General features: G+C 36.4%; 1 protein-coding gene across 6 annotated transcripts in view; it reads left to right on the top strand.

Annotated features, from left to right (window-relative positions):
• The window catches only part of FAM135A (family with sequence similarity 135 member A), a 154,208-nt gene that overhangs the window by 37,773 nt on the left and 93,533 nt on the right, over nt 1-22,902 (top strand). For all 6 annotated transcript variants that reach the window (XM_061427131.1, XM_061427136.1, XM_061427132.1 and 3 more), the window contains one exon: nt 4,722-4,801. In XM_061427131.1, the coding sequence (XP_061283115.1) occupies nt 4,722-4,801 (80 nt within the window). The remainder of the gene's footprint in view (nt 1-4,721; nt 4,802-22,902) is intronic.

Below are 22,902 nucleotides of genomic sequence, written 5' to 3' on the forward strand. Positions count from 1 at the left end.
AAGGGATTGCTTTTTAAAGTTAATGTATTTTGCTTTTTTATAAAAAGATTTTATGATTCCAAAATAAAAACTCTGAAGTACATTCATTGAAAAGGGTCTTATTTTCATCCCTGTTGCTTCTCTTCACCCTCATTTCCCCATCTCCCCACCTATAAAAGCCATTTTACTTTTTATTAGTTTTGTGTATGTCCTTCTTCCTTTTTATTACTTTTTTTAAAAGGCAAAAAATACATAATCATATCCTTTATTCTCAAAGAAAGGTAGCATAATATACATATTCTGCACTTGCTTTTGTCTTTAAAAAATGTATCTTAGAGACCACTGCTTTGTAGTATATATAGATATGCTAAATATAGATGTAGATATGCTAGTGGTAAAGAACCTGCCTGCCAGTGCAGGAGACATATGAGGCATGGGTTTGATCCCTGGGTTGGGAAGATCCCCTGCATGCCAACCCACTCCAGTATTCTTGCCTGGAGAATCCCTAGGACACAGGAGCCTGGCAGTATGGTCCACAGGGTCGCAGAGTCAGACATGGCTGAAGTGACTTAGTATGCACACACACATATATAGATATATGTATATATGTATATAAGATTATGTTTTATAACTGTATGGTACTGCACCATAGTTTATTCAGCCAGTCCTTTATTGATAGACATTTTTTTCTCGAGTTTTCTTGTTGCAGTTAATACTTCAGTGAATAGCCTTATGCTACCTCATTGAAAATTTTTGCTAAAGTATCTTTGGGAGATCGTCTAACAAGTGTGATGCTAGGTCAGAGAGTAAATATGTGTGTTTTTGCTCTTTGTGGCTAAATTGTTTCACATGGTTTGCACCCTTTTACGTCTCCAGCAGTGCAGAATTCCTTTTTGCCCAGACTGTCACCAACAGAGTATTTTGTCAAATTGAATTTCCCTCAATGTGATAGATGAGAAAAGATAGCTCATTATAGTTTTAATTCGTGGTTTTTAAAATTATAAATAAGATTGAACATTTTTTCATGTATTTAAGAGACATTTGCATTTCTTTTTTGGTGAACTATTTATTAATATATTTTTCCCCCTTTTTTTAGGTTAATTGGTCTTTTTCTCTGTTTTTAGATTCTCTTTATATATTAGGAATATAACTCAGGTTTTTAAAAGTGAAAGTAAGATTTGTCTGAATGGATCAGCAAATTCCCTCAGGACAGAAACGGCTTCATTGCGTTGCCTGCCTGACTGAATTTTTTGATAATTCCACACTATTTTGTTGCTTCTTCAATAATCTTATAAAGATACATTTTAATACTTTATTTAGCAGTTTGGGTTGTTTTCTAAGCAAGAAGTTCTAAATAGCCTAGCTCACCATGGCCCTTGCTGCTGCTGCTGCTAAGTCGCTTCAGTCGTGTCCGACTCTGTATGACCCCATAGACAGCAGCCCACCAGGCTCCCCCGTCCCTGGGATTCTCCAGGCAAGAAAACTGGAGTGGGTTGCCATTTCCTTCTCCAGTGCATGAAAGTGAAAAGTGAAAGGGAAGTCGCTCAGTCGTGTCCAACTCTTTGCGACCCCATGGACTATAGCCTACCAGGCTCTTGCGTCCATGGGATTTCCCAGGCAAGAGTACTGGAGTGGGGTGCCATTGCCTTCTCCATGGCCCTTAAAAAGGAACTATTTTATCCTGTATTTCAAAAATTTTACTGCTTGATATTTAATGTAAAAAATAGTTAACATGTGCACAGTCACACACACAATTGAAAGTTTTCCTCATTTTTGGAGATTTGTACCTTAAAGTACCATTAATTCTAATTTAAAAAATGTATTTAGAGTCATAATAGGCTGCTGTTACAAATGCAAAAGGAACATCGTTTAAAATAACGTATGTAATTACTACCAGTGGTTTGTTTTCCCTGTGTCTCTAGTACTTAGCCCAGTGGCTAACACATTGGTGGGTCCTCTATAAGTCACGAATTAATGGTACATGTGTGTGTTATATGTACACACTCAAATTTAAGTTCAGGGAATTTTAAATAAGATACTCTAATTGCATACAGTTTCATGAAAGATAATGCTGTGAAAGTGCTGCACTTTTGGAAAACTCAGCAGTGGCCACAGGACTGGAAAAGGTCAGTTTTCATTCCAATCCCAAAGAAAGGCAATGCCAAAGAATGCTCAAACTACCTCACAATTGCACTCATCTGACACGCTAGTAAAGTAATGCTCAAAATTCTCCAAGCCAGGCTTCAGCAATATGTGAACCGTGAACTTCCTGATGTTCAAGCTGGTTTTAGAAAAGGCAGAGGAACCAGAGATCAAATTTCCAGCATCCACTGGATCATGGAAAAAGCAAGAGAGTTCTGGAAAAACATCTATTTCTGCTTTACTGACTATGCCAAAGCCTTTGACTGTGTGGATTACAGTACACTGTGGAAAATGAAAGAGATGGGAATACCAGACCACCTGACCTACCTCTTGAGAAACCTATATGCAGGTCAGGAAGCAACAGTTAGAACTGGACATGGAACAACAGACTGGTTCCAAATAGGAAAAGGAGTATGTCAAGGCTGTATATTGTCACCCTGCTTATTTAACTTACATGCAGAGTACATCATCAACGCTGGGCTGGAAGAAGTACAAGCTGGAATCAAGACTGCTGGGAGAAATATCAATAACTTCAGATATGCAGATGACACCACCCTTATGGCAGAAAGTGAAGAGGAACTAAAGAGCCTGTTGATGAAAGTGAAAGAGGAGAGTGAAAAAGTTGGCTTACAGCTCAACATTCAGAAAACGAAGATCATGGCATCTGGTCCCATCACTTCATGGGAAATAGATGGGGAAACAGTGGAAACAGTGTCAGACTTTATTTTTCTGGGCTCCAAAATCACTGCAGATGGTGACTGCAGCCATGAAATTAAAAGACACTTACTCCTTGGAAGAAAAGTTATGACCAACCTAGATAACATATTCAAAAGCAGAGACATTACTTTGCGAACAAAGGTCCATCTAGTCAAGGCTATGGTTGTTCCCGTGGTCGTGTATGGATGTGAGAGTTGGACTGTGAAGAAAGCTGAGCGCGGAAGAATTGATGCTTTTGAACTGTGGTGTTGGAGAAGACTCTTGAGAGTCCCTTGGACTGCAAGGAGATCCAACCAGTCCATTCTAAAGGAGATCAGCCCTGGGTGTTCTTTGGAAGGACTGATGCTAAAGCTGAAACTCCAGTACTTTGGCTACCTCATGTGAAGAGTTGACTCATTGGAAAAGACTCTGATGCTGGGCTCTGATGCTGGGAGGTATTGGGGGCAGGAGGAGAAGGAGACAACAGGATGAGATGGCTGGATGGCATCACTGAATCGATGGACGTGAGTTTGAGTGAACTCCGGGAGTTAGTGATGGACAGGGAGGCCTGACGTGTTGCGGTTCATGGGGTTGCAAAGAGTTGGACATGACTGAGTGCCTTAACTGAACTGAACTGAATGGTATACAGTAAATGCAGTGTTGTTTAAATGTCTTTGAACTAATGTGTACAATTATAATTGTGGGTGTACACGTATAAGTAGGTCATAGTTCCTGTGTTTAAGACGTTTAAAATGAAACATATCAGTTGTTTATTCTTAGCTCTTATATGGCATATCTGAATATTTTAAAATATCAGTGTTTGATTTAATCTTTAATTAAAATTAAAACTTTGCTATCTAATGCCAAAGTTCCTGCTTTTTCCACTTTGATTTTTGTTCTCAGTCATCTCATGTTTTCAGAGTGACCTCATCTTAATCTTAACTCCACAGAGATAGATGTTATCTCTGTGGCATTTTGCCAGTTCTCTTTAAGTCCAAATTGTGATTTTAAAGGTTCTAAATTTAATTGACCACTCTTTCTTTCACTCTTTAAAAATCTGGTGTTGTCCATATATTCTATCCAGCGCCATGCTTTCCTAGAAATCATAGTAATAAATTTATGTATTTTAAATAATCTTTGTATTATTTATAGATTTATACTCTTGCCTAGGAAATCATTAAAGAAAAAAATGAAGATTAAATATTCAACTCTCTAGTGTCCATCTAAACTCATCCCTGATTTATAATCATCATTTAGCTTTTAGTAACCCTTTGTGTGTGTGTGTTTGTATACATAGATACATATATCCTCCATTACATGCACAAACTTGTAGTGTAATGATGTTAAAACAGAAGCATTTGTTTTTACCTCATAATTTTTTCTATTTAAACTGATTGTTAATGACCATTAGATTTATGCAAGTAAAAGTACATAAACTAAACGGAATAGCACTGACCTTGAATAAAACTGAGTTCTTTCAGCATAATACATGTCTTATGGTATGAAACCAATTTTTAAAACTGTTTGTTATTAATCCTGTGTTTTCTCAAAATTGTGCTTAAGAATATTTTTATTGTCTTTTAAATGAAAAAATAAATCAGATTAAGCAGTGAAATCCTTAGAATCCTTAGTAACTCCTATTATTGTTATGACATTCTCTTATTTAAAGTAAGAATGTTTCTGTCTTTACATTTGCCTGTTTCTCTTGGGGTTATATGCAATGCAGTTGTAATGTTTGATCTGTATGTGGATCTGGTACACTGTTTTCCACCAATAGTAAATACTGTGGGAGATTGATAAAGCAGATGAACTTTATTTTTTAATACATATTGATATGTAGAAATAGAGGCTTTGCGTATTTTTTGAATATTTGGAAGTGACTTTTTTTGTCTCTTTTGCTTTAGTTTTTACCAGATTCGTGCATCTATGAAAATTCCACCAAGAGTTCCTCACAGAGTAGAAGCTAGTTTGCTACATGCAGCAGGTAAGCCAAGGAATATTCTCAATTAAAAAAAATAAAACTGAAGCAAGATTATAATGACCAATAATAACTTTTCATAATTATTTATATCTCTTAATTATGAATACAAGGTGCCAAAGAGCATCATTCTCATACTTCATATAAGAAATATATTTGAGGCCTCAGTAAAACAGGCTTGATTATATATTCCTTGTCTCCATCTTAGGTTTCTTAGGATGAGCAAGTAAAAGAAAGTTTGTGAAATTTCCTGAAAACAAACATAAGTAAGGGTGATATCAATTATATCATGTAATATGTACTTTTAACAAATGCATAGTGAATGTGAACACATAATTTGATATATGATCACAAAGCTGTTTTCTGATAAAGTTTTATAGTATGCGTTTTGAGATTATTTTTTCACCTACTTTTTTTTTACTTGATTAATGAGAAAATAAAGGATCAGAAAGTATAAAATAGACATATTATAACTGGCACCCCACTCCAGTACTCCTGCCTGGAAAATCCCATGAACGGAGGAGCCTGGAAGGCTGCAGTCCATGGGGTCGCTGAGGGTCGGACACGACTGAGCGACTTCACTTTCACTTTTTACTTTCCTGCATTGGAGAAGGAAATGGCAACCCACTCCAGTGTTCTTGCCTGGAGAATCCCAGGGACGGAGGAGCCTGGTGGGCTTCCGTCTATGGGGTCACACAGAGTCGGACATGACTGAAGTGACTTAGCAGCAGCAACAGCTCTCTTATTTACTCATATTCTAAGGAGACACTCTAGCATTAAAGGATTTGAGCCAAAACTAGTGGCCCTGATGTCATCATTGGGCATTTTTTTCAGCTTTCTTGATACAGTATACTCTATTAAGCAGTTAGAAAATACAATGATTAATGAAACATACTGGAGAGTTTTCATTTCTAATATGAATTAATAGTTTTCAATGCATCACAAAACATTAAAAAATACCTAATATAAAGCTAGGTCAGTGAAGCTATGAGCCATTCTGTACAGGACCACCCAAGATAGATGGGTCATGGTGGAGAGTTTGAACAAAACATGGTCCACTGGAGAAGAGAATGGCACACCACTTTAGTATTCTTGCCTCGAGAACACTATGAACAGTATGAAAAGGAAAAAAGACATAACACTGAGAGATGAGCCCCCCAGATAGGTAGGTATCCAGTAACTGGAGAAGAACAGAAGAATAGCTCCAGAAAGAATGAAGAGGCTGGGCCAAGCAGAAATGATGCTCAATTCTGGGGGTGCAGAATTAGAAAGTCAAGAGTTACCTAGAGTAATAGGCAAGTATGGCCTTGGAGTACAAAATGAAGCAGGACAAAGGCTAACAGAATTTTGCCAAGAGAACATACTGGTCATAGCAGATACCCTCTTCCAGCAACTTAAGAGACTACTCTGTACATGGACATCATCAGATGGTCAATAGAAAAATCAGATTGATTAATTCTTTTTTTTTAAATAATATCTGGCAGTTTATTAAAAAATGGAGTATACTGAACAACAAACTATCTCACATCTTTCAGGAAGAAAAAACATTAAATTTGAAAAGACATTACCCACTGAATTTAGGCACAACACCTCTACTCAATTAAGAGAAACATTTGTACAGCCCAGGTCTTTATTTTTACACCCCTCAGGCCATGAACTCATAGGGAAGGGGCTCCAACAGTTTGGGTTCCTTTCCATTGGTCCTCACAAAGTGTGCTTCTCTGGGTGGAGCAGACTGGCACTTCAGCTGAACCCAAGTCCCTTTCTCTTTGGCTTCCTTCTTTTTCTGATCATTTTCCTTCACACGTTTCAGGAAGTTATCTCGGCTCTTAGAGTGCTTAATATGCTCGATATGCACATTAATTCTCTTGGCAAGAATCTTGCCCTTGTTTGTTTACAGTGATGCCAACAGCATGCTGGGTAAAACTGTAGACTCCCAGTTTTGCCATGGTAACATTTGTGGGGCATTCCTTTTTGAACAGTACCCATTCCTTTGTATTGCTCATTTTAGCGAATTACTGGAAGATGACGGTTCTGGCCGAAAAGCCAGATAGATTAATTCTTTGCAGTCAAAGATGGACAAGCTTTATACAGTCAGAAAAAACAAGACCTGGAGCTGACTGTGGCTCAGATCATGAACTTCCTGCCAAATTCAGGCCTAAATTGAAGAGAAAGTAGAGAAAACCACTTGCCCATTCAAGTATGACCTAAATCAAATTCCTTATGAGTATACGGTGAAAATGACGAATAGATTCAGGGGATTGAATCTGGTAGACAGAGTGCTTGAAGAACTATGGACAGAGGTTCATAACACTGTACCAGAAGCAGTCACCAAAACTTTCCCCAAGAAAAAGAAATGCAAGAAGGCAAATGATTGTCTGAAGAGGCCTTACAAATAGCTGAGGAAAGAAGAGAAGTGAAAGGGAAAGATATATCCAACTGAGTGCAAGCTTCCAGAGAATAACAAGTGGAGATGAGAAAGCCTTCTTAAGTGAACAATGTGATGAAATAGAGGAAAACAATAGAATGGGAAAGACTAGAGATCTCTTGAAGAAGATCAGAGATACCAAGGGAACATTTCATGCAAAGATGGGCACAATAAAGGTTGGAAACGACAGGGACCTAACAGAATCAGAAGAGATTGAAAAGAGGTGGCAAGAATACACAGAAGAGCTATACAGAAAAGATCTTAATGACCCGGATAACCACGATGGTGCAGTCAGTCACCTAGAACCAGACATCCTGGAATGTGAAGTCAAGGGGGCCTTAGGTAGCGTGACTTTGAACAAAGCTAGTAAAGGTGATGGAATTCCAGCTGAGCTCTTTCAAACCCTAAAAGATGATGCAGTTAAAGTGCTGCACTTAATATTCCAGCAAATTTGGAAAACTCAGCAGTAGCCACAGCACTGGGAAAAGTCAGTTTTCATTCCAATCCCAAAGAAAGGCAAAGCCAAAGAATGTTCAAACTACTGTACAATTGTGCTCATTTCACATGCTAGCAAGGTAATGCTCAAAATCCTTCAAGCTAGGCTTCAGCAGTTAATGAGCCAAAAACTTTCAGATGTACAAGCTGAATTTTAAAAAGGTAGAAGAACCTGAGATCAAATTGCCAGCATCTCTTGGCTCACAAAAAACAAAAGAGAATTCCAGAAAAACATCTACTTCTGCTTTACTGACTATACTAAAGTCTTTGTGTAGATTACAACAAACTGTGGAAAATTCTCAAAAGAGATGGGAACACCAGACTACCTTACCTGTCTTCCTGAGAAACCTGTATGAAGGTCAAGAAGGAACAGTTAAAACTGGACATGGAGCAGTGGACTGGTTCAGAATTGGGAAAGGAGTATGTCAAGCCTGTATATTGTCACCCTGCTTATTTAACTTCTGTGCAAAATACATCATGTGAAATGCTGGGCTGGATGAATCACAAGCTGGACTCAAGATTGCCGGGAGAAATATCAACAACTTCAGATATACAGATGATGCCACTCTAATGGCAGAAAGTGAAGAGGAACAAAAGAGCCTCTTGATGAGGGTGAAAGAGAGTGAAAAGGCTGTCTTAAAACTCAGCATTCAAAAAACTAAGAGCATGGCATCCAGTCCCATCACCTCATGGCAAATAAATGGGAGAAAAGTGTAAACAATGGCAGATTTTATTTTCTTGGGCTCCCAAATCACTGTAAATGGTGACTGTAGCCATGAAATTAACAGATAATTTCTCCTGGAAGAAAAGCTATGACAAACCTAGACAGCATATTAAAAAGCAGAGACATTACTTTGCCCACAAAGGTCCGTCTAGTTAAAGCCATGGTTTTTCCAGTAGTCATACAGGGATGTGAGAGCTGGACAGTAAAGATGGCTAAGGGCTGAAGAATTGATGCTTTCCAGTTGTGGTGTTGGAGAAGACTTGAGAGTCCCTTGGAAAGTAAGGAGATCAAACCAGTCAATCCTAAAGAAAAACAACCCTGAATATTCATTGGAAGGACTGATGCTGAAACTCCAATACTTTGGCCACCTGATGTGAAGAGCTGACTCATTTGAAAAGACCCTGATGCTGGGGAAGATTGTGGGCAGAAGGTGAAGAGGGTAACAGAGGATGAGTTGACTGGATGGCTTCACTAACTCAGTGGATGTGACTTGGGCAGACTCCAGGAGATAATGAAGACAGGGAAGTCTGGCGTGCTGCAGTATGTGGGTTGCAAAGAGTCAGACACAATTACTGACTGAACAACAACAGCATAAAGCTATGTTGAGCACCATTTAGTTTTTTTTTGAAATTTAAAAATATATCCTGACAACCTGATGTGCTGAAGATTAACTTTCTTAGCATACAGTGGATACTGAAATGCTGGTTAATGGTTAATGTTAAAAATGAAAAACTGGTTAATGTTAAAAATTTAATGAATTTTACATGATGAAGAGTTTATGTTTTTGAAGACTGTCAAAATGCTCATATTGCTTATGACCAAAAAGATGTATATTTCTTTTAAAAAGGAAAAATAAATTTTCTTCTTGGCCTTTTGTATATGTTAACGTATATATTTATTGTCAATAGGTCTTTTGTAAGTCTACTTTCTAGGAAACAGAGGTTAAAACAACTAGTGGTATAAGATGGATTGGTCCTCCCTTTTTGAACTTCCTTAATCTAGTAAACTAAATGTCTTGCTCTATTGTATTTCTTAAAGTTGCCTGTTGAAAAAAAAGCTAGAAAGACTTATTTTTTCTGGACTTTTTATTTGCTTATTTTTTCAGCTTTATCAAGGAATAATTAACAAACATAATTTTACATATTAAAAGTGTACAGCATGATTTGTTTTATATATATACATATATACACTATATAATACATATAAATATGTGATTTGTTATACAGATAACAATGTGGAAAAATGGCCATAATCAAGATAATTAGCACATTGTTTGTGGTAAAGAAGGCTTAAGATTTATTCTTAACAAATTTTAAGTATACAGTACTTTATTACTAGCTATAGTCATAATGCTATGCATGAGATCCTCAGAACTTACTTTTCTTATAACTAAAAGAATTTCTGTCTGTGAAATTCACTTTTTTTTTAAAGTTAGCTGTGCTGGGTCTTAGTTGTCATGTGCAGGGTCTAGTTCTCTTAATAGGGATTGAATTCAAGCTCTCTGCATTGGGAGTGAGGAGTCTAAACCACTGAATCATCAGGAAAGGTCCCCCAAATTGATTTTGTTTTGTTTCTACATGTAAGTGATAACATCCAGTATTTGTCTTTTCTCTGTCTGACTTATTTTGTATAGCATAATGCCCTCCAGGTTCATCCATATTGCTGCAGATGACAGAATTTCCATCTTGTTATGGCTGAATAATACTCCATTGTGAATATATACACTGCATTTTCTTTATCTGTTCATGCACTGACAAACACTTGGATTATTTCCACATCTTGACAATTGTGAATAATGCTGCAATGAAAATGTGCATACAAAACTTTCTTTGAGATACTGATTTCATTTCTTTCAAATATATATCTGGGAGTGGGATTGCTGGATCATGCAGAAATTCTGTTTTTAATTTTTTGCAGATCCTCCATACTGTTTTTTATAGTAACTGCACCAATTCGCATTTCCCACCAACAGTGCACACTACTGTTCTCTTTTCACATCCTAACATCTCTTTTCACATCATAACATTTGTTATCTCTGGATTTTTTTTTTTAAATAACCAATCTAACAAGTATGAAGAGATAGCTCTTATGCTTTTGGTTTACATTTCCCTGTAAATGAATAATTTGTGATGATTAGTGATGTTGAGCATCATTTTATATACCTGTTGGTCATTTGTATGTCTTCCTCTTTAGTGTTTTTACTTACTTATCATTTATTTGGTTAGCAGCGTGCAGGATCTTCAATCTTCCTTGAGGAATGTGGGATCTTTTAGTTGCATTGTGTGAACTCTTAGTTGTGGAATGTGGGATCTAGTTCCCTGACCAGGGATCAAACTTGGCCCCGCTCCATTAGGAGCATGGAGTCTTAGCCACTGGACCACCAGGGATTTATGGTTTCTTTGGAAAAAAAAAGTCTGTTCATTTCTTCTGCTTATTTTATTTATTTACTTTTTTATTGGAAATACTCTTTTATTCTTTCTTTTTTTTTAATATAAATTTATTAATTTTACTTGGAGGTTAATTACTTTACAATATTGTATTGGTTTTGCCATACATCAACATGAATCTGTCATGGGTGTACACACGTTCCCCATCCTGAACCCCCCATACCATCCCTCTGGGTCATCCCAGTGCACCAGCCCCAAGCATCCTGTATCCTGCATCGAACCTGGACTGGCGATTTGTTTCATATATGATATTATACATGTTTCAATGCCATTCTCCCAAATCGTCCTACCCTCTCCCTCTCCCAGAGTCCAAAAGACTGTTCTATACATCTGTGTCTCTTTTGCTGTCTTGCATACAGGGTTATCGTTACCATCTTTCTAAATTCCATATATATGTGTTAGTATACTGTATTGGTGTTTTTCTTTCTGGCTTACTTCACTCTGTATAATAGGCTCCAGTTTCATCCACCTCATTAAAACTGATTCAAACGTATTCTTTTTAATGGCTGAGTAATACTCCATTGTGTATATGTACCACTGCTTTCTTATCCATTCATCTGCTGATGGACATCTAGGTTGCTTCCATGTCCTGGCTATTATAAACAGTGCTGTGATGAACATTGGGGTACACAAGTCTCTTTCAATTCTGGTTTCCTCGGTGTGTATTACCAGCAGTGGAATTGCTGGGTCATAAGGCAGTTCTATTTCCAGTTTTTTAAGGAATCTCCACACTGTTCTCCATAGTGGCTGTACTAGTTTGCATTCCCACCAACAGTGTAAGAGGGTTCCCTTTTCTCCACACCCTCTCCAACATTTATTGCTTGTAGACTTTTGGATCGCAGCCATTCTGACTGGCGTGAAATGGAACCTCATAGTGGTTTTGACTTGCATTTCTCTGATAATGAGTGATGTTGAGCATCTTTTCATGTGTTTGTTAGCCATCTGTATGTCTTCTTTGGAGAAATGTCTATTTAGTTCTTTGGCCCATTTTTTTATTGGGTCATTTATTTTTCTGGAATTGAGCTGCAGGAGTTGCTTGTATATTTTTGAGATTAGTTGTTTGTCAGTTGCTTCATTTGCTATTATATTCTCCCATTCTGAAGGCTGTCTTGCTTATAGTTTCCTTTGTCGTGCAGAAGCTTTTAATTTTAATTAGGTCCCATTTGTTTATTTTTGCTTTTATTTCCAATATTCTGGGAGATGGGTCATAGAGGATCCTGCTGTGATTTATGTCAGAGAGTGTTTTGCCTATGTTCTCCTCTAGGAGTTTTACAGTTTCTGGTCTTAACGTTTAGATCTTTAATCCATTTTGAGTTTATTTTTGTGTATGGTGTTAGAAAGTGTTCTAGTTTCATTCTTTTACAAGTGGTTGACCAGTTTTCCCAGCACCACTTGTTAGATTGTCTTTTCTCCATTGTATATTCTTGTCTCCTTTGTCATTCAGTGCAATCCCTATCAAGCTACCAATGGTATTTTTCACAGAGCTAGAACAAATAATTTCACAATTTGTATGGAAATACAAAAAACCTCGAATAGCCAAAGCAATCTTGAGAAAGAAGAATGGAACTGGAGGAATCAACCTGCCTGACTTCAGGCTCTACTACAAAGCCACAGTCATCAAGACAGTATGGTACTGGCAGAAAGACAGAAATATAGACCAATGAAACAAAATAGAAAGCCCAGAGATAAATCCACACACCTATGGAAATCTTCTGCTCATTTTGAAATCAGATTGTTTGGTTGGTTGTTTTTGCTAGTTAGTTCCTTGGTTCTTTAAGATTTTGGATGTTATCCCCTATCAGATGTATGATTGGCAGATATTTTATTCCATTCAGTAGGTTGCTTTTTCTTTTGTTGGTGCTGTCTTCCACTGTGCAGAAGCCTTATAGTTTTATGTAATCCTACCTGTCTATTATTGCCTTTGCTTTGGTGTCAAACATAAATATTACCAAAGACCAAGGTCAAGGAGCTTTCTCCCTATGTTTTCTTCTAGAAGTTAGTGGTTTCAGGTCTTAAAATTTAAGTCTAATCCATTTTGAGTTAATTTTTCTGAGTAATATATAATAGGAGTCCAGTTTTATTCTTTTGCATGTGTATATCCAGTTTTCCCAGCATGATTTATTGAAGAGACTTTCTTACTATGTGTTCTTGGCACCCTGTCAGTTATTAGTTGATCATACGGGTGTGGGCTGATTTCTGAGCTCTCTTTTTTCCTTCCATTGATCTATGTGCCTATTTTTATACTACTACCATACTATTTTGGTTACTATAGCCATGCAGTGTAGTTTGAAATTAAGAAGTGTGATGCCTCCAGCTTTGTTCTTTTGCTCTTAAGATTGCTCTGGCTATTCAGGGACTTTTGTGGTCTAATACAAATTTTAGGATAATTTTTTCTATTTCTATGAAAAATGCCATTGGAATTTTGATAGAGATTATATTGAATTTGTAGATCACTTCAGGTAGTATGGATATTTTAACAATGTTAATTCTTCCAATCTAAGAACATAGGTTATTTTTCCATTTATTTGTGTTTTCTTCAGTTTCTTTCCTCAATATCTTACAGTTTTTAATGTACAGGTGTTTCATCTCCTTTGGTTAAATTTATACCTAAGTGTTTTATTGCTTTTGATGCTAGTGTGAAATTTTTCAGGTAGTTCATTGTTAATGTATAGAAATGCAATTGGTTTTTGTATGTTGATTTTGTGTCCTGCAACTTTACTAAATTCATGGATTAGTTCTAACAGCTTTTTTGTGGAATCTTTAGGGTTTTCTCTGTATAGGATCATGTCTTCTGCACAGAGAGACCCTTTTACTTCTTCCTTTCCTATTTGGATACATTTAATTTCCTTTTTGTGTATGTGTGTGGCTAGGACTTCCAGTACTGTGTCATAAAGGAGTGATGAAAGTGGGCATCCTTGTCTTGTTCCTGAGTTGAAAGGAGCACTTTCAACTTTTTACCATTCAGGATGATAGCTGTGGGCTTGTCATAAATGGCCTTTATTATATTGAGATACATTCCTTCTGTACCTAATTTATTGAGAGTTTTTGTCATGAAAGTATGTTGAATGTTTTCAAATTATTTTTCCGCATCTTTTGAGATGATTATATGATTGTTATCCTTCATTTATCATCATTTTCTTAATGTGGTATATGTTTATTGATTTGCATATGTCAAACCATCCACGCTTCCCAGGGACAAATCCCACTGATTATAGTGTATGATCCATTTAATATGCTCTTGAATTTGGTTTGTTAGATATTGGTTGGTCAAAATTGCCTTTCATTTTTAAAGTAAAAATAAAAGGCACATTTTTCATTTTCACTGAGAAAATTTTTTATTGAACAATGTATTCACCATTTTGTTCCACTACCTTCTGCCAATTTTCAGGCAACTTCATAATGCATCTTCACAAAACTTTTTATCTCTTTGAGCAAAGAACTGTTCCACGTGCCTTTTACAGTATTCCAGGGAATTGAAATTTTTTTCCATTAAGAGAATATCGTAAAAACCACAGTTAATGAGCATTCAAAGTGCAAGGTCTGGTGATTATGGCAGATGAATCAGAACTTCCCAGCCAAGCTGTAACAGTATTTGGTTATTAAAGAAATATGCAGCCTTGCATTATCTTGATGGAAGATTATGTTTTCTCTTAACTGATTCTGGATGCTTTTCATCAAGTTGGTCTAATTAGGAGCAGTATCTGTTGGAATCAATCATTTGGATGAAGACCAGCCTTTGGTATGATTGATGATGGTTCATTTTTCTTGCCCCATAATCTCTTCCTCCCAGATTATTGTACAGTATCCACTTTTCATCACCATCATAATTTGTTTTAAAAATGGAACATTTTCATTACATTTAAGTAGAGAATGTCATGCAGAAATACCATCAAGGTTTTTTCTGTTTAACTTATGTAGAACCCAAACATCAAAGTGACTAAGCTGGTGCAAATGACTTTCAGTGCTTGATTTGGATATTTTGAGTATGTTGGCTATGGTGTAACATTAATTTGTTCTCAGTTAGTGTCTCAATTTGGTCACTATCAATTTCAACTGCTCTAACCTATGGTGGGGCATTGTCCAGCAAGAAATCTCCAGCTCGAGCTTTGCAAACCATTTTTGACACGTTTGATCAATCACAGCACCTTTTCCATAAACTGCACAAATCTTTTCTGCATTTCAGTTGTATTTATACCTTTCTTGAAATAAACATAATATGGCAAACATGTTGCATTTTTCTTCCATCTTCAGTATTAAAATGACTATACAAAAATTCACCAATTTTGTGGGTTTTTTTCCCGCATTCTTTTTTATTTTTTTTTTATTGAAGGATGATTGCTTTACAGAATTTGCTGTTTTCTGTCAAACCTCAACATGAATCGGCCATAGGTATACATAGAGCCCAACCCTTTTGAACCTCCCTCCCATCTCCCTCCCCATCCCACCCCTCTAGGTTGATACAGAGCCCCTGTTTGAGTTTCCTGAGCCACACAGCAAATTCCCGTTGGCTATCTGTTTTTCATATGTTAATGTAAGTTTCTGTGTTACTCTTTCCATACATCTCACCCTCTCCTCCCCTCTCCCCATGTCCATAAGTCTGTTCTCTATGTCTGTTTCTCCATTGCTATCCTGTAAGTAAATTCTTCAGAACCATTTTTCTAGATTCTGTATATGTGTGTTAGAATACAATATTTATCTTTCTCTTTCTGACTCACTTCACTCTGACTCACTTCACCTCATCAGAACTGACTCAAATGCATTCCTTTTTATGGCTGAGTAATATTCCATTGTGCATATATACCACAACTTCTTTATCCATTCATCTGTTGATAGGCATCTAGCTTGCTTCCACATTCTAGCTATTGTAAATAGTGCTGCAATGAACAATGGGATACATGTGTCTTCTTCAACCCTGGTTTCCTCAGGATATATGCCTAGGAGTGGGATTGCTGGGTCATATGGTAGCTTTATTCCTAGTTTTTAAAGGATTCTACATACTGTCTTCCATAGTGGCTGTATCAATTTACACTCCCATCAACAGTGTAAGAGGGTTCCCTTCTCTCCACACCCTCTCCAGCATTTAATATTTGTAGACTTTTTGATGATGGCCATTCTGACTGGTGTGAGGTGATATCTCATTGTAGTTTTGATTTGCATTTCTCTGATAATGAGTGATGTTGAGCATCTTTTCATGTGTTTATTAGCCATCTGTATGTCTTCTTTGGAGAAATGTCTGTTTAGGTCTTTATCCCACTTTTTGATTAGGTTGTTTCTTTTTCTGGTATTAAGTTGTATGAGCTCCTTGTATTGGAAACGAATCCTTTGTCAGTTGTTTCATTTGCTGTTATTTTCTCCCATTCCAAGGGTTGTCTTTTCACCTTGCTTATAGTTTGCTTTGCTGTGCAAAAGCTTTTAAGTTTAATCGAGTCCCACTTGTTTACTTTTGTTTTTATTTTCATTACTCTAGGAGGTGGGTCATAGAGGATCTGCTTTGATTTATGTCATCGAGTGTTCTGCCTGTTTTCCTCTAAGAGTTTTATAGTTTCTGGTCTTAAATTTAGTTATTTAATCCATTTTGAGGTTATTATTGTGTATGGTGTTAGGAAGTGTTCTAATTTCAGTCTTTTTACATGTAGCTGTGCAGTTTTCCAAGCACCACTTATTGAAGAGGCTGTCTTTGCTCCTTTGTATATTCTTGCCTCCTTTGTCAAAAATAAGGTACCCATAGGTGCATGGGCTTATTTCTGGACTCCCTATCTTGTTCCATTGGTCTATGTTACTGTTTTTATGCCAGTACCATACTGTCTTGATGACTGTAGCTTTGTAGTATAATCTGAAATCAGAAAGATTGATTCCTCCAGCTCCATTCTTCTTTCTCAGGACTGCTTTGGTTATTAGGGGTCTTTTGTGTTTCCATATGAATTGTGAAATTTTTGTTCTAGTTCTGTGAAAAATGCTATTGGTAATTTGATAGGGATTGCATTGAATCTGTATATTGCATTTGGTAGTATAGTCATTTTCACAATATTGATTCTTCCTACCCAGGAACATAGAATATCTCTCCATCTGTTTATGTCGTCTTTGAATTTCTTTCATAAGTGTCTTATAATTTTCTGTGTACAGTTCGTTTGTCTCCTTAGGTAAGCTTATTCCTAGATATTTAATTCTATTTGTTGCAATAGTGAATGGGATTGATTCCTTACTTTCTCTGATTTTTCATTGTTAGTATCTAGAAATGCAAGTGATTTCTTTGTATTGATTTTGTATCCTGAGACTTTGCTAAATTCGCTGGTTAGCTCTAGTAATTTTCTGATACTGTCTTTAGGGTTTTCTGTGTACAGTATCATGTCATCTGCAAACAGTGAGAGCTTTACTTCTTGTCCGATTTGGATTGCTTTTATTTCCTTTTCATCTCTCATTGCTGTAGCTAGGAATTCCAGAACTATGTTGAATAATAGTGATGAAAGAGGACACCCTTGTCTTGTTCCTGATCTTAGGAGGAATTCTTTCAGTTTTTCACCATTGAGAATAATGTTTGCTGTGGGCTTATCACATATGGCCTTTACTATGTTGAGGTAGGTTCCTTCTGTGCCCATTTTTTGAAGAGTTTTAATCATAAATGGGTGCTGAATTTTGTTAAAGGCTTTTTCTGCATCTATTGAGATTATCATATGGTTTTTATCTTTCAATTTTTTAATATGGTGTATCACATTGATTGATTCATGTATATTGAAGAATGCTTGCCAACTTGATCATTGTGTATGAGCTTTTTGATGTGTTGCTGACTTCTGTTTGCTAAAATTTTGTTGAGGATTTTTGCATGTAAGTTCATCAGTGATATTGGCCTGTAGTTTTCTTTTTTCTTGTTGTCTTTGGTTTTGGTATCAGGGTGATGGTAGAATGAGTTTGAATCTACAATCAGGCCTTGTAGAATGAGTTTGAAAGTGTTCCTTCTTCCTTCCTCTGCGATTTTTTGAAAGAGCTTTAGAAGGATAGGCATTAGCTCTTCTCTAAATGTTTGATAGAATTCTTCTGTGAAGCCATCTGGTCCTGGGCTTTTACTTTTTGGGAGATTTTTGATCACAGCTTCTATTTCAGTGCTTGTATTTCGGTTGTTCATACTTCCTGGTTTAGTCTAGGAAGATTGAACTTTTCTAAGAATCTGTCCATTTCTTCCAGGTTATCCATTTTATTACCATATAGTTCATTATAGTCTCTTATAATCCTTTGTATTTCTGCATTGTCTGTTGTAACCTCTCCTTTTTCATTTCTAATTTTGTCGATTTGATTCTTCTCTCATTGTTTCCTGATGAGTGTGACTAAAGGTTTGTCAATTTTGTTCATCCTCTCAAAGAACCAGATTTTAGTTTTATTAATCTTTACTATTGTTTTTTTCATTTCTTTTTCATTATTTCTGTTCATATCTTTATGCTTTCTTTCCTTCTACTAATTTTGGATTTTTTTTGTTCTTATTTTTCCAGTTGTTTTAGGTGTAAAGTTAGGCTATTTTAATGTTTTTCTTGTTTCTTGAGGTAAGATTTTATTGCCATAAATTTCTCTCTTAGGACTGCTTTTGCTGCATCCCATAAGTTTTGAGTTGTTGTGTTTCCATTGTCATTTGTTTCTAGAAATTTTTTGATTTCCCTTTTGATTTCTTCAGTAACCTTTTAGTTATTTAGAAATGCATTGTATAATCTCCATGTATTTGTGTTTCTTACAGTTTTTTTCATGTGATTGATACCTAGTCTCAGAATTGTGATCAGAAAAGATGCATGATACAATTTCAATTTTGTTGAATTTACTGAGGTTTGATTTGTGACCCAAGACGTGGTCTCTCCTGGAGAATGTTCCATGTGCATTTGAAAAGAAGGTGTATTCTTCTGCATTTGGATAGAATGTCCTGAAGCTATCAATGAGATCCATCTCATCTAATGTATCATTTAAGACTTGTGTTTCCTTATTAATTTTTCTGTTTTGATAATCTGTCCATTGGTGTGAGTGGGCTGTTAAAGTCTTCTACTGTTATTCTGTTACTGTCATTTTCTCCTTTTATGTCTGTTAGTGTTTGTTTTATGTATTGAGGTGCTTCTATGTTGGGTGCATAGATATTTACAATTTTTATGTCTTCCTCTTGGATTGATCCCTTGATCATTATGTAGTGTCCTTCCTTATCTCTGGTAATTTTTATTTTAAGGTCTGTTTTGTCTGATACAAGGATTGCTACTCCAGCTTTCTTTTGCTTCCCATCTGCATGGAATATATTTTTCTATCCTCTCACTTTCAGTCTATATGTGTCTTAAGGTCTAAAGTGGATTTCTTGTAGACAGCATATATATGGGTCTTGTTTTTTTATCCATTCAGCCAGTTTGTGGCTTCCCTTGTGGCTCAGGTGATAAAGATTCTGCCTGCAATGCAGGAGACCTGGGTTCGATCCCTGGGTTGGAAAGATCCCCTGAAGAAGGGGAAGGCTACCCACTCAGGTATTCTGGCCTGGAGAATTCCATGGACTGTATAGTCCATGGAGTCACAAAGAGTTGGACATGACTGAGTGACTTTCAGTTTCAGCCAGTCTGTGTCTTTGGTTAGAGCATTTAATTCATTTACATTTAAAGTAATTATTGATATATATGTTCCTGTTGCTGTTTTCTTAATTGTTTGGGATTGATTTTGTAGATCTTTTTTCTTCTCTTATATTTCTTGACTGTGTAAGTCCATTTAACATTTGTTGTAAAGCTGGTTTCGTGGTACTGAATTCTCTTAATTTTTGCTTGTCTGAAAAGCCTTTGATTTCTCCATCAATTTTGAATGAGATCCTTGCCAGGTACAGTCATCTTGGTTGTAGATTTTTCCCTTTCAGTACTTTAAATATATCCTGCCTTTCCCTTCTGGCTTTCAGAGTTTCTGCTGAAAGATCAGCTGTTAAATGTATGGGGTTTCCCTTGTATGTTATTTGTTGCTTCTCCCTTGCTGCTTTTAATATTCTTTCTTTGTGTTTAGTCTTTGTTCATTTGATTAGTATGTGTCTTGGAAGTTTCTCCTTGGCTTTATCCTGTATGGGACTCTTTGTGCCTCTTGGACTTGATTGACTATTACCTTTTCCATTTTGGGGAAATTTTCATCTATAATCTCTTCAAAAATTTTGTCATACCCTTTCTTTCTCTCTTCTTCTGGGACCCCTATAATTCGAATGTTGGTGCAGTTGATATGGTCCCAGAGGTCTCTGAGACTATCCTCAGCTCTTGTCATTCTTTTCACTTTATTCTGCTCTTCAGAGGTTATTTCCACCATGTTATCTTCCAGCTCACTGATTCGTTCTTCTGCTTCAGATATTCTGATATTGATTCCTTCTAGAGTATTTTTAATTTCAGTATTTGTGTTGTTTGTCCCTGCATGTTTATTCTTTAATTCTTCTAGGTCTTTGTTAATTGATTTTTGCATTTTCTCCATTTTGCCTTCAGGGTTTTTGATTACTATCATTATTCTGAGTTCTTTTTCAGGTAGTTTGCCTATTTCCTCTTTATTTATTTGGACTTCTGTGTTTCTAGTTTGTTCCTTCATTTGTGTAGTATTTCTCTGCCTTTCATTATTTTTTTTTTTTAACTTACTGTGTTTGAAGTCTTCTTTTCCCAGGCTTCAAGGTTGAATTCTTTCTTCCTTTTGGTTTCTGCCCTCTAAGGTTGGTCCAGTGGTTTGTGTAAGCTTCTTATAGGGTGAGATTTGTGCTGAGTTTTTTTTTTTGTTTGTTTGTTTGTTTTCCTCTGATGGGCAAGGCTGAGTGAGTGGTAATCCTGTCTGCTGATGATTGGGATTGTATTTTTGTTTTGTTTGTTGTTTAGATGAGACATCCTGCAGGAGGTGCTATTGGTGGTTGGGTGATGCCGGGTCTTGTATTCTAGTGGTTTCCTTTGAGTGAGTTCTCACTATATGATACTACCTACATTTAGTTCTCTGGTGGTCTAGGGTCTTGGAGTCAGTGTTCCCACTCCAAAGGCTCAGGGCTTGGTCTTTGAAGCTTCAGGTGTGGTACTCTGGTCATTTCCTGTAGCACTGAATGACGTATTCTCTTCAGTCTTTATGAAATTCATGATGAGTCCTAAGAGAATATAACTCTCTTCCACTTGGATTTCTGACCAAATAAAGTAACAGGGACCTGACTTACCTTTCAATTACCTTTCAGTTAAACATATATTTATGTGCTGTACTTAGTCTCTCAGTCCTGTCCAACTCTTTGCGATCCCATGGACTACAGCCCTCTAGGCTCCTCTGTCCATGAGGATTCTCCAGGCAAGAATACTAGAATGGGTTGCCAAAACATGTATATATATCTATTCTTTTTCAGATTCTTTTCCTGTAATTTTCTTTTCCAAAGTGTGTTTGTCTGGCTTCTCGATCAGGGTGGTACTAGCCTTGTAAATTAGTTTGAAATTATTTCTTGATAGTCAGTTTTTGAAAGAGCTTGGAAAGGATTGGTATTAATTCTTTATATGTTTGGTAGATTTCACCTATGAAGGCTTCTGATCCTGGACTGTTATTTTGTTGGGAGATTTATTAGTGATTCAGTTACCTTACTCATTAAGGACTTCCCTGGTAGCTCAGACGGTAAAGCGTCTACTTACAATGCAGATAGACCTGGGTTCAATCCCTGGGTTTGGAAGATCCTCTGGAGAAGGAAATGGCAACCCACTCTAGTACTCTTGCCTGGAAAATCCCATGGACAGAGGAGTGTGGTAGGCTACAGTCATTACTGGTCTGTGCAGATTTTCTGTTTTTTCATCACTCGGTCTTGGTAAGGTATGTCTCTAGGAATTTATCCATTTCTTCTAAGTTATCTAATTTGTTGGGGTCATTGTTCATTATAGTCTTTTATTCCTTATATTTCTTTGGTATTTGTTGTAATGTCTCCTGTTTCACTTATAACTTTATTTGAGTCATCTCTTTTTTAAAGATTTGTCAATTTTGTTTATTTTTCAAAAAACCTACCCAGTTTCATTCATCTTTTCTGTCGTCTTTATTACCTCTATTTCATTTACTTCTACTCTGATCTTGGTTATTCCCTTCCTTCTGCTAACTTTGGGTTTGTTGTTCTTTGTCTAGTTTCTTGAGGTTCTGTTGTTTGAGACCTTTCCAGATCATTGATATGACAGAAATATTACGTGTAATTAATATTTTTTGCAGAGTAATGTTATTTTGACATTGTGAAAATTTGTGTTTCAGAAATATCTAAATGATGAGCCTTCTTTCTAAGTGCCTTTTGTTCTGCTAGGCACTGTTATTTTGGTTTTTCTTAGTTATAAGTCCAGATTTAGTCATTGTTGTTACCCATTCAGTTTCAAGTTTCTGATACAGTCAACTGTATATTATTGATTGTGAGATGTCAATGGCCTGATAGCTTGTTAGTTTTCAAAAGAAAGTATCTTAAAAATAAATTGTTTATAGCAGATACCAGTTTTTAAAAGAGATGCCAGGATTTGGAAAACAGTAGACATCCATGATATGTAATTTTAACCTATAGAGAAAACATTATTTATGTATGTATAAATAAAACATTATACCAGAAAATTTTTAAGAGGTGGCATGAAAGAGTGAAAGTATTAGTCACTGAGTCATGTCTGACTCTTGCGACCCCATAGACTGTAGCCTTCCAGGCTCCTCTGTTGTTTCCTTTTAATTAAATTATAGCAGCCAAAATGGCAAACACAAGAACTAGATTTTTGACAGTAGGAAAAAAATATGTAAACATGTTTCACACTTTTTTCTCACTTAAAAAAAAATTTGCCAACTTCCGTCTCTCATTCCTGAAATGTTGAACCTAATATGATTACACAAGACCTTTTTTATTCCAGATGTTTTATCAGTGTATTTTCTTTAACTCTAGTTTGGAATGTCATATTTTTGTTCTTTATGGTACAGAAAGATGTCAACATTTACCAATAAAGTAGCCCTGAATGCATTGTGAGATATGCTGCTGTTCCTGCCTAGGACCAGAAATGGTTACCTTTCATGTGTGTGTCAT

This window comes from Bos javanicus, chromosome 9, assembly GCF_032452875.1.
Source record: "Bos javanicus breed banteng chromosome 9, ARS-OSU_banteng_1.0, whole genome shotgun sequence".
Taxonomy (NCBI): domain Eukaryota; kingdom Metazoa; phylum Chordata; class Mammalia; order Artiodactyla; family Bovidae; genus Bos; species Bos javanicus.